Source organism: Macrotis lagotis, chromosome X (assembly GCF_037893015.1).
Source record: "Macrotis lagotis isolate mMagLag1 chromosome X, bilby.v1.9.chrom.fasta, whole genome shotgun sequence".
Taxonomy (NCBI): domain Eukaryota; kingdom Metazoa; phylum Chordata; class Mammalia; order Peramelemorphia; family Peramelidae; genus Macrotis; species Macrotis lagotis.
This window is the reverse complement of record NC_133666.1, coordinates 310,426,006-310,439,109: the sequence shown is the minus strand read 5'-3', so window position 1 is coordinate 310,439,109 and position 13,104 is coordinate 310,426,006. Positions and strand designations below refer to the sequence as shown.

General features: G+C 36.1%; 1 protein-coding gene across 3 annotated transcripts in view; it reads right to left on the bottom strand.

The window, feature by feature from the left end:
- Positions 1 to 13,104, bottom strand: part of HDHD2 (haloacid dehalogenase like hydrolase domain containing 2) — a 43,096-nt gene that overhangs the window by 20,052 nt on the left and 9,940 nt on the right. For all 3 annotated transcript variants that reach the window (XM_074206980.1, XM_074206977.1, XM_074206978.1), the window contains exons 2-4: positions 8,954 to 9,064; positions 6,926 to 6,976; positions 3,439 to 3,647 (exon numbers count right to left, since the gene is read on the bottom strand). In XM_074206980.1, the coding sequence (XP_074063081.1) occupies positions 3,439 to 3,647; positions 6,926 to 6,976; positions 8,954 to 9,054 (361 nt within the window). In that variant the 5' untranslated portion in view covers positions 9,055 to 9,064. The remainder of the gene's footprint in view (positions 1 to 3,438; positions 3,648 to 6,925; positions 6,977 to 8,953; positions 9,065 to 13,104) is intronic.

Below are 13,104 nucleotides of genomic sequence, written 5' to 3'. Positions count from 1 at the left end.
CACCCACACCCACATCCCCTATAAGTATATCAAGAGCAACGACTATTTCTTTTATTTTTGTTGTTATCTCCTGTACTTAGTACGTGGCTGAGCATATACTGGACACTTAACAAATGTTTCTTGATGAATCAATTACAAATGTTGAGATTTGAAATTTTATTTATATTATTTATTGGTAATTTTTATTCTTGTATTTTTGTATTTATTCAATAAAATTATGGTGAACTTTGTTTAAAGAATGTAAATGATGTATTCAATTCTCTGCCAGATTCCTACTCTGATGCATCATAGTGATTTCTCAAAAGTTATGCCAAAAAAAATGACTTTGGGTTGCCTTATCAAAATGAAAAAATTTTGAGTATAGGGCAAGCAAAGGAATACATACATGCTTGTCATTTCTCAATCAACCTGATTAAGTCTCTACCAGAGGTTTAACCATCAATGGTCAAATTCATGAAGGCAAAGAGGTTTTATGTCAATGGAGAGAGAGTACCTAGCCTGATAAAAATCATGACTACTTGCTGATTTTATATATTTCAAGTGATTCCTTTGGGGGGGTATGGACAAGATCATAATTGTCTACACTCATGGACTTTCTCTTTGGGAGCAGTAACTTTGACAAGGTCTTCTTTCCTTCTATCCCATGGTCATGGCTCCTCATTGGCCAGTTGTCCCCTGGTGAGCTCTTCTATCACAGCTACTCGTGGTGAGCCTACAGATACCTGAGGGACTGAATCTTGTCCCTTGGGGTTTAGCTTGGATTTGAGAGTTTTATGGAAGGAGTTCTTTCCTTGGCCCTAGAATTTCAGAATAGCTGCTCAGGTCACTGACTCAATCCTTATAAAGAAGTGGATCCAGTTCTTTTGTGAGAAAGAAATACTATTCAGTTCCATGAAGCCTTGAGATTATAGACCAGCGACAGAGGGGAAAAGAGACAGAGGAAGGAGACTGTGATGTCGTAAACAAAATCTCTGATAAGTGGAGAGAACAAAAGATCACTACAGGCCACATTTCTTTTGCTACGGAGAAAAGAGTGTCTTGGAGCAGCAGGATCTACCCTAGAGATTAGCCAATTCTACCTGACTGGCTGACAACCTCCACTGTTGGGGTGTGGCTCCCCCCCCCTTTTTCTAAATTTGTAATGCAATGATTTTTATTCATCTTTAGCATTCACTGTGGCACTGAGTAAGATTTGACTGAACTGCAAAATTACTCAACAAGTAATTACTGTATAGAGCTTCATAAGCCAAATGTGGATTATTTCAGATCCTGGCTATTGTACCTCTCTGCAGCCGTCTTCTCACAAACTCTCCCATGAAGCAGTGTAAGAGAACTAGTCAATAGAATACAATATGTATCATTTAAGCCCCTACCTAATATGTGCAAGACATCAGAGTAGGCCCTGGAGCTTACTCTTCAGTGAGGAATAAAGCACGCCATGATAAACACAATACAGGGTGGAGAATAAAAGGGTGCAAAGAAGTGACAGAAAACAAGCTCCAAAAAAATATTAATAGTGAGAGAGCACCAAAGCCTGGAGGGTCAGGGAAGGCTTCTTGGAGGAGGGACAAGTACTGCCAAATCCTCCTGCAATGCTTTCTGTGAACATGGAGGTGACATTGGCCACAGCTATGTTAGAGTACCAGGTCTGGAAGATCTCAGTCACAAAGGCTCAGAGAACAAGCCTGGTCAAGGAAGACGGGCCAGCTCCCCCAAACCAGCCCGGCCAGGCTCAGCTCAGAGAGGTCCATAACTAGCTGGCTGAGAGGAACAAAGTTTCAGGGACAATTCATGAAGAACATCTGATATTGTTGTTTTTCCTTCATTTCAAAGAAGCTCAATGATATCACAGGTGATGTCTTTGACTTGTGTGTGTGAATTAAATGAAGCAGAACTCCCCAAAGTCATCAGGCTCACTCTCACTGTCAATCATTGAAGTGGCAAGGAAAAAAAAATCAAGATGCCTGGCAATGGTCCAGATAGTGTGGATGACCTTGGAGTCTTCCATTTCTGACCCAGCTCTAAGTGCTCCATGATTCCTGCTTCAGCTGCCTTCGTGGCCACTGAAACAAACTGCTCTCAATTGCCCATTCTGCCAGGGGAAGTCTTCACATGGGGGGAAAGCAGACATCCCCCTAACTCACATTAGGATTTGAGGTCTGTCAGTTACTCTCAATCTGGTTTGGTCTTTCTAAAAAGATAATCTTATTGAGGTGTGGCCACCGAGCATGCTATAGCTTCCTGAGTGACAGGTGAGAGTTGAGGAATGGATGAACACTAGAAGTAGATGAGTAGCCCTGCAAGGGCTCAGTAAGGTCTCACACTGGAGGTGCAAATCCTCTCTGAATACCCCATATGACCTAAAGATCAACTACTAAGATGAGAAAGGGATCATGAATCCCCAAAACAGTCACTTTAGTAGTATCATTTCTATTATCACTAATAATCAGTACAATTTTAGCAGGGAAGCAGCTAAAATCTTTGGCCAACTTTGGGGTTATTATGCATGAATTATCTATATTATCTTTATGTCCAATAGCAGAGATACTAGGCATTTTCCACATTCCTATGGTATATTTTTCTTTCTTTCTTTTTTTTTTTTTTGGTGAGACAATAGAGTTAAGTAACTTGACCAAGGTCATACAGTAAGTACCAAGTGTTTGCAGCCACTTTTGAATTCAGGTCCTTCTGACTCCAAAGCTAGTATTCTATTCATTGTGTCAACTAGCTGTCCCTCCCCATCATGATAATATCTTAATAAAGTAACATATTCTTATCCATCTAGGATAACCCAGCAAAGTGATGAACCAGAAAATATCTTAAGGTTTGTTCAAGACCTAAGATTCAATATAAATATATTTCAATACTAGCTCCATATTGGAATAAAAACGCTCAGCTTCCATCAGATAAAATCAAAAGGGAAAAGTCTAACAGAAATGAAACCTATTTTCTGGTGTTTTAGTGAAATGGTAAGTATTGCTATTGGATGTATTTCCTGCTAACATAGAGATGTTCTGTGCAAAAATATATTTATTTCAAATTATTTTTAAAATTGTCCACATTTTGTAACTGTGGATTTTTACATTTCTTCTTCTATAGTGTCATTTTGCCTCATATAATTATATATGTAAAAGGAAACAAGGAGGCAAGATCATCAATATGAAAATAAGGTTCCACATTCAAAGCAAAATTGCCTAAAAACAAAGATGCCCTAAAGGTGATGAAAAGACAAACAAGTTAAAATCCTATGAAATAGAACAAGAAGAAGTGGCAAAGAGACTGTAATTAAGGTACTGAACCAACACTTATAAGATTAGACTAAGCTATCACCACTAATGTCAGATATTTTGATGCTAAATAGTTAAAAGAAAATAAGGACAAACATCTTTTTTTTTTTCAGGAGTAAAGACAAAAGAATGATTTCTAAATTTCACATACCTTCAAAATCTGGTAATGCCCGGTCATCAATCAGCAACATGGGTCTAACTTGTTTCTCCTGCACTAGGTTTCTGGCTGCTATCAGAGAAGTGAATATCTCTTGCTCAGTAATATCAAAATTCATTTTTTTCAGCCTCTCTAACAAATCTGCCTTGCACTCGTTGGTTGTGTTTGTTACAAACCTAATGGTAATAGGAGCAGTACGTAACCTAAAGAAAGGAAAATTCAGGTGTTAATGTAGCACTTTCCTAGAAAAAAAAAGTTTAACAAATAGAATTGTACTGGGTTCTCATAGTTATAAGTATTCAATATATACTACAAGTCCCTTATATATTTTTAGAACCAAAAGGATCCCTTTATTACCATTTAAAGTTACCTATTCTCTGTTTGAGCCCTCAATTTCAAGGACCAGCAAAATCATACCTATCCATCAGAGGTGTTCTTATATTTATTTGAACTGCATTTTACCTACTGCAGGGTTTAAGTTTAAAAAATAAAGAAAAAGAAAAAAACAAATTTAACACAATAATAACACTCAAAATTTCACCATAGGTTACTTTAAAATAAAAGTGAACCAAAATCAAAGGCATAAGTAGAGACCTTTGAAGATTATCTAGCTCATTTGATAGATGTGGAAAAGGAGGCCCAGAGTAGATAAGTGACTTGCTCAAAGTAAGTCATAAAGCTAATGAAGAAAAGAATGTGAAACTCAAATTTTCTGCTTCTTATAGTAAGATTTTTGTCTGTAAAACCTTAAGGATAAGTGTTTTTCCTGTTTGGTACTAGCTAAGAAGCAGAGTGGTGGAGCAGTGGAATAAATTAGATGCAAAAGTAACAATAGTAAATGACTATAGTAATCTGTTGATAAACCCAAAGATTCCAACTTCTGGGATAAGAACAAACTCTTTGATTAAAAACTGCTGGGAAAACTGGAAGATAGTATGGCAGAAACTAGGCGCAGACCGCATCCTATATCAAGATACGGTCGAAATGCGTACAGAATTTAGACATAAAAGATAGTATCATAAGCCAATTAGGAGAACAAGGAATAATTTACCTGTCAGCTCTATGGAAAGGGTAGCAACTTAACTACCAAAGAAGAGATAGAGAATATTATAAAATGCTAAATGGCTACTAAATTACATTAAATTGAAAAAGTTTTGCATAAATAAAACCAATACAACCAAGATTAAAAGGAAGGCAGTAAATTGGGAAACAATTTTTACAACTACTGTTTTTGACATAGGACTCATTTCTAAAATATATGGAGAACTGAGACAAATTTATAAGAAAAATAAGTCATTCCTCAACTGGTAAATGGTCAAAGGATATGAACAGGCAGTTCTCAGATGAAGAAATTAAAGCTATCTGTAGTCATATGAAAAAATACTCTAAATATCCATTATTGATTAGAGAAATGCAAATTAAAACAACTCTGAGATTGTTCACATCTATCAAATTTGCCAATATGAAAAAAGAAAAATAATCAATGTTGGAGGGGATGTGGGAAAACTGGACACTGATGCACTGCTGCAACTTTCCTGCAGAACAAGATGGAATTATGCTCAAAGGGCAACAAAAAAGCGCATTCCCATTGATCCAGTAATACCACTACTAGGTCTGTATCCCAAAGACATCATGAGTAAAAAAAATACACATACAAAAATATTTATAGAAGCTCTTTTGGTAGTGGCAAAGAACTGGAAATTGAGGGGAGGCCCATCAACTGGGGAATAGCTGAACAAATTGTGGTATATGAATGTGATGGAACATTAATGTTCTATAAGAAATCATAAGGTATGGGACTTGGATGAATTGATGCAAGTGAAGTGAGCAGAACCAGAAGAACATTTTTCATACTAACAGAAACACTGGGTGAATGGACTTGTTTATTTCAGCAGTACAATAATCAAAGATAATTCTCAAAGACTTATGATGGAAAATACCATCCATATCCAGAGAAGGATCTATGGAATTTAAAAGCAGACCAAAACTCATGACCTTCAATTTTTAAAAGTTGTCTTATATGTCTTATATGTTATACTTTTTTCTAACAGTTTTTCTCTGTTTTGATTTGATTCTTCTCTCACAAATAACTAATATGGATCTATATTTAGCATGACTATGCTTGTCCAAAGCCATGAGGAGAAACAGTAGAAGAGATGGAACCTCTAATTATGGATGTGGCCTACCAACTTTTTAACAAAAACATGTATGACCTATTTTGGATTGCTTTGTGTCAGGGGGAGGGGAGAAAGAAGGGAGAGAGGGAGAAAAATGTAAAATGCAGAAAAATGATTGCAGAAAAATGATTATAGCAAGCTACTACTCCATGTAGTTGAAAGAATACGAGGTTTTCTCCCAGTTTATCTTCATTTTCCTTAGGCAGTGAGACCAATGTAAGAACAGTAGTAGTAACAGCAGCAAAAAAACAACACCAATATGCTTTTAGGCTTACAAAGCATTTTTTATGTTATCTCATTTGTAGTCAAGATTAGAAAGCTATAACTATCTGAACACTTGAGGTAAAACTTTCCATTTTAAGAGGCCAAAATATCTAAATTATTCTTTGATTTTGGTGGTGTGATGCCATGGTCTGTACTGTTCTTGAGACAGTAGGGTAAGAATCTAAGTTTTTCCATGGTTTTAAGTTTGAGAATCAAAGTGATTTTTCTGGATCCTGCTAAAAGAAAATTTAAAATATACTTAAAAATAATTATGCTTTAAGATATAATTAATTTATATGCTTTTTAAGTCTCAGAGACTTAAAATATTGGAGATTTAGAAGAGAAAGAGAAACTAGGAAATAGAATAAGAGGGGAGGGGGAATGAATGAGAGAATTTACCCAAAGGACACTACACTAAATTTATTTTATTAAATAATTCACTCCTTCTGGCAAATATAATTGTTCGTGTGGCAGGTTTTCTGCAAAACACATTAACTTTGGTGTTTTTCCTTTCAAAAAAATTGATTACTTCAACAAAACTATTATCCTAAAAATGAACATGTGTAAGTACTGAAATAGTCACATCATTTTTAATGAGTTTTCACTTTTATTTTTACTACTCCCCCACCTTCCCTTTGACTATTTGTTACTATAGAAACGAAAATTGGCAGTGCTACTATTGAGAATTTTTTCCTTTGGATTGGAAATGTGCCAATCCTAGTATCAGTGCGATTTGCAGGTCCCTGTACCTCTGGGATCAAAGACTCATAGTTTATATATACCTATTTAGAGAAGTCATTATTTAACCAAATACATTTAAAAAATTTTTCTTTTCCTCTCACACAATTCTAAAAATTAAACATAGAGCTTAAAAAGAAACAAAGTATTCAGAGGAACAACAGTCTGTTAATTAGAAGAACTTGTTTTTGTTAAAAAGTTGGTAGAACACATCCATCCATAATTAGAAGATCCATCTCTTCTACTATGTCTCCTCATGGCTTTCGCCATCTGTCAAACAGAAAAGCTAATATTTAGCTTACCTTGCTTGACCTATCCCTTCCTCTGAATTTATGACACTTAATTTTCCTGACCTATATCAAAATATGAAAATGATATTACTTCAACAGTGGTTCCCAAACTTTTCAAATTATGCATAAACCTTTTTATTATCTTTTGCAGATTATCAGACATTATTACTCATTAATTGACATAATACAGGACTGTCCAAAATACAGCCTGCAGTGTGATTTTATGCAGTTTGCCTTTGAATTTACTAAAGCATTAGTAAAGAAAACTGAGCTACCACAGAGCTCTCACTAAAATGGCAAATCAAAATATATTATCTATTGTTTCAATAAAATTTTTAAAATTAAGATTGGTCAACCCTGACATAATACATAATGGGAGGAATAAGCTATGAATTTAAGTAAAACATGGAAATGAATCTATTTCATTATTAATAATAGCAGTCTAGATACAACAGAAAAATACCATGTGAGTATACAAAAATAAATCACATATATATATAAAACATTTATTATATACACACACATACATATTCAAAGGCAGCACAGTATAGTACAAAGAACACAGAATTGAAGTCTAAGGGATCAGAAGTCAGATACCACCTACTATTACTTTAGTAATATTGGGCAAGTCACCTGATCTTTCTAGACTTCACTTTCCTCATGGATAAAATGAGGTCCAACCAAGGTCCTGAGGATTAGATGGTCTGAGGTCCTTTCCAGCTCAAAATATTATCCTATTCAATTTATGGCACAAAATCTCATTTATGGATGCCTTCTAATTTGCAGCCCATCAATCTATGGCTGAGAGGATGTAAACCATTACATTATACAATTGAGAACCTGATGATGGTCTCACTGTGTCTAATGCCCAAGTCTTAGTCTTATACATTCAAGATTATAATCTCAAAGGAAAGAACAATATTCTTTTTTTTTCTTTTTGGGGAGGGATTTTTTTTTTCTTTTTGGTTTCTGCAAGGCAATGGGGATAAGAAACTTGCCCAAGTTCTCATAGCTAGGTAATTAAGTTCTAAAGCTAGATTTGAACTCAAGTTTTCTAGCTACTGAGCCACCTCGCTGCCCCAAAAGGACTATTCTTATATATTTTTTGTTTTTACTATACTTAGTATCTGTCTGTGAATTGGCTGACAAAGTATCTCAAAGAATCAGAATTATCTTTTAAACTTCAAAGCACAATAGTGTTAAACATTAAGAATTTTTCAAATTTCACTTTTTTAAATAAGAAAAGGTATCAAAACAGGCACAATATCTGGTCTGAATTTGTTGAACTTTTTATTAATTGAACTCTGTACCTAACCCTAAGCTAAGCTTTGTGGTGGATATAAGAGAAGTAAATGGTAATCACTTGCCTGAAAGCTGACTTACCATTCAGATTATGCAACCAAAGCTACAAGTGCCAGTCTTTCAACTCTATTTAAATAATTTTAACACTTCTGCTACATCAAAAATATAAAGAAAATAAGCTTACTTCCAACCAGCTTGTCAACTGAAATTTCCAGTCTTAAAAGTTCAGTTAGTCCTTTGTGAATATTCTATATTTAAGAAAGTTGCTATTCTTTTCCTCACCACAGAGGGGAAATGAAGGGGAAAATAATGCTAATTAAATCACAAGTCAAAACCTAATAATCAAGTACCTTCTCTGAGCAAGATATTATGTTGGTGCTGAAAAAATACAGGATCTCATAATGCTCTCAAGTAGCACTTTCCTCACCACAACACTGTGAGCTAGGTAGTAGGGGTATTATCAACTCTATTTTACAAATAAGAAAAATTAAGGCTCTGAGAGCTTTAAGTGATACAGTTAGTGCCTTAGTCATACAGATATTGCAAGTCATATAAGCTTAGAGAAAAATGCTTAAAAAAATTACAATATGTGCATCTTAGAGTTAAACCCAAGCAGTTGCCTTCTAGAGGGTAAGCTTATGAAATGCCACCTTCAGACCATCCATTTTGCTAATGATCTGCCTGGGTAAAATGGCACTCACAAATGTATTTGTCAGCCGAACTTGGAAGAGAGCTTGCCTTTTAAGAGCGTCCTGTGCGCCTGGTACAGCTGCATCTTCAATGTGAAGTGTGCCACTGAGATCTACCAAAACGGCTTTTAATGCACGGCGTGCCGCCATCCTTCATTCCCTAGGAGGAAGAAAATGAAATTAAAAATACTATTTAGAAGACAATGGAAAATATAAACTGATAAGAATGCAAACAACATCGTTCACACAGAGAAAGATATTGTTTCAGTGGTAAGACCAATCTTTGGAAGAAGGTAAGTTTTTGAAAAGCAAGAACTCAAAACAAATAGGAAAACTTCTCTCTAACCCTTTTTCTGACAAGACTGGATTAAATGAAAGGCGGAGTATCTCAAGATATTTTAAACTATCTTTCACACAAATTAATATGTAGCCACATATTAAATCTAAAAGGAATGTTTCCTATTCCTATCCAAATTCCTATTATGTTTGCTAAATAATAAGAATAAAATGCTTTTTAGATTGTATCCTGAAATTACATATTCATTTACCACATTTATCACTTTCTGTTGTCATATTTAGGTCACTATTTCAGTATTTCCCTTAATTTACCAAGGTTATCCCTCTATACCCTGTTTTAATGAGTGAATAGATTAGGACACTTCTCTTTTATTTAGACCAATCATCCTCTTATACTTCAAGGGTAGAATGTAAACTGGGTAGATGATTTTATGGACCTTCTAAATCTTTTTTTATAGGGTATAACATGAGATAAATTTGATGCTATGGCAACCAAGGTCAAATTTCAACTCTAAATTAAAAGAAGAGCATAGAATTGTATTTGTAAAACCCAGATCTAGTTTTTCTTCAATATTTTCAGAAATTTCAGCAAAAATGGAGATGGAATAAAACATTTTACCAAATAACACAGACTTATGAGAATTATGTTTAAATCAAAATATTCCCCTTTTCTGTCATCTCCCTCCACCTAAAAGCAGAAAAGTTCTGTCATAATAATAGATATTTAAGAGAGGTACAAATGGATCTTCAGTTCTAAAAAGTTATTATAAGCCAAAGGAACAGGAATAATACAAAGGTTGTACCAAGAATTTGAAGACTTAAGTTTAAATTCCAGCTATGTGACCTTAGACAAATCATTGACCCTGTACCTCAGTTTCTGAACCAATAACATAGGTGAGGTGAACTTTGTTACTAAGATCTTTTTCAATTCTAAACATTACTTAATTCTATGAATATAAACCATTTGTGACTGCCATTTTCCTATAAGTATACTGAGAAGGACAACATAAAAAATGCAATAAATGTTTGCTTTTATCATGAGACAACTTTCATTTAACTACGAGAGTATCAATGACAATAAATTAAAAATATAATGAAGTTATAATTACACAATTATAAATCCACTAAGATTTAGTTCTGGTCCTATACTTAATATATTTATGACCCACCACAGGAGAAATTCATAAAAACCACCAAACCCTAATCCAATGGAATAATCTACCCTCCTGAACAGATTTACCTAACTATTTTATCTCACATAAATATTTTTCACTTGCAAGTTACTAGTGCCTAGGATTATTTCCCCAACTCCCAGGACCCCTTGCAGAGCAACCATAAATACTAAGGAAGTAATTTCCTTGCCAAACTCCCTATTCATCATAACTCCGGCTGGATACTAGAAGCAGGGTAAGGAAGGGTATCATTGGCAGGAAGCTACCTGTTGGTAAGAATCTGTACCAGAGAAACTATGCATAAATGATAAGGTATGGGTGAAATGGTATTAATACCAAATCTTGTATATTATAGGTTAAAAAAGGAAACAAATCCAACCCCAAGCATTTAAAAAGCTTCTAGCATTTGCCAGGTTCTTCCTAAATGAAACAATCTTTGCCCTCAAGAAGTTTACATTCTTCTGGGGCTGATAACATTGATTGCCTTCATTATTGAAGACCATGACATTATAGAGATGACACCATGACACAGGCATGTGAGTTGGAGTTAAGAGAGAGGGTGCTGACAACAACAGCAACATCTGATTGTATACAAAATAAATTCAAGATAACTTTTTTTGGGGGAAAGGCATAGCAGCTGGAGAATCAGGAAAAGCTTCAGATAGAAAAATGGCATTTGAGTTGAGTCTTTAAAGAAATCACAGACTCAAAAGGGGAATACTCAGGGAATGGGGGAAAGCCAGTGCAAAGGCATGGAAATAAGAAAGCAGTGTCATGTATGATGTCCACCAAGAAGGTCTCAATACCTTAAAGTACCTTAAAGTGAAAAAGTAAAGTGATATACAATAAAGATGGAAAGGTAGGTTGAAGTCAGGCTGTGAAGGGCTTTAAAAACCAAATAATGAAGACTGTATTTGACAACAGCCAGCCCCTGGAATTGTTCAAGTGATATGGTCAGATCTTTTAGGAAATGCCAGTAGAGTAGAAGATAGATTGGGATGAAGGAGAAATCTGTGGACAGGAGTCCAATAAGGAAGTTATTCTAATAGACTAGGCAAGACGCAATAAAGGTCTGAACTAGGTGGTGGCTGTATGAGAAGAGAAAGGGTGAAATTTAAGAGTTGTAGAGGTAGAGTGAACAGTATCTGGCAAATGGCTGCATATGTAGTGGGAGGGAGAGTTGAAGATGAATTAAAGTCATGAACCTGAGGAACTAGATGATGTTGGATTCCTTGACAGAAAAAGGATTCAGACAGTTCAGAAGAATGGGTTTGGAGAAAAATCTAGGTTTTCTTTCTGAACATGTAAAGTCAGAGATCTATTGGTCATTCAGTTTGAGTCTCCAGTAGACTGTCATGACATGAAACTGGAAGTCAAAAGAAAACTCAGGACTGTACAGATTATTGAGTCATACAGAGAGATGTTATTTAAAATGCAGGAATTGATGAGAGAACAGAGAAAGCAGACTTAAAGAGAGAAGAGAAATGGGGAGAGGTTTTTTTGGTATGTCCACAGTAAACACAGGGAGCAGCAAACAAGTGAGGATCCTGTAATACAGAGACTATCCAGAAGAACAGGGTGGTCAGCAGTATAAGATACTGCAGAAAGGGGAAGGATGAGAATCGAGAAAAGGTTCAAAGTTTTGATAATTTGATAATCTCTTGATTACAAGTAACTTAGAAGAGAGATGAGATCAAAAGTCGGGCTCAAAAGTAAAGAGATAGGGAAGGACTGAACAGGGGGCTTATGAACATAACTTTTATCTTCTCAGTAAAGTCTGACATGAGGTATTCAATCTATAGAATTTAGGGAAGGAATGGTGAGGGTGGCTAGCAGTAAAATCAGGATATCTGGAATAGCTTCTGTAAAGGATAAAAAAGAAAGGAGAGGGGCGGCTAGGTGGTGTAGTGGATAAAGCACCGGCCTTGGAGTCAGGAGTACCTGGGTTCAAATGCAGTCTCAGACACTTAGTAATTACCTAGCTGTGTGGCCTTGGGCAAGCCACTTAACCCCATTTGCCTTGAAAAAACCAAAAAAAAAAAAAAAAGGAGAAAGAAAAGGGAAGCTACAGTGAGGGTCCCATGGAGACTGGATAACTCTAATAGTGGGTTAGGATCTGGCAATGCATATGTGGCAAAAGGACAAGGAAACAATGTATTTGAGAGGGAAGGGCTGGGGAGAAGTCAGATGATTAGGGTCACTACTGAGAAAGAAAGTGAAGAGAAAGCAAGTGAGAAAAGGTTTCATGGCCTGGAAGTTTCCCATGTCTGATCTCTAGTTAAAATTCAAGAGTGGCAGAATCCACAAAAAGACTGAGTAAAACAATTTTCTAGCCCAGGACAACTTGGAAGATCCAAGAAGTGGTCTGTTACACTGGATTTAGAAAGGGCTCACAGGGCAGCCCAGAGCTTTGATGGAGTCAACTAGCTCCAACCATTCAGGAACAGAAGCCTGAGTCTGTGGCAGTGGGGGTGATTTTCAGACCTCTAGCCCAGGGTTTGCCAAGGACAAGAACACTCTATTGCCCTAGGGTGAGAGAGGAACCCAGCCTAGCATGGGCCTCAGCGCGGACCTGGCCGCCCAGCAGCAAGAACAGGCCTAGGAAGCCACCCAGCAGGGAGCCACCTCCCAGCTGCTTACAAAGTGCTCAACCCCTCAGATAGTAAGGGGGTGAGGAGAGACTGCAGAGGTCTCTCCACTATCCCTGGGGCAGAACTCTGCTGCTTTGCCC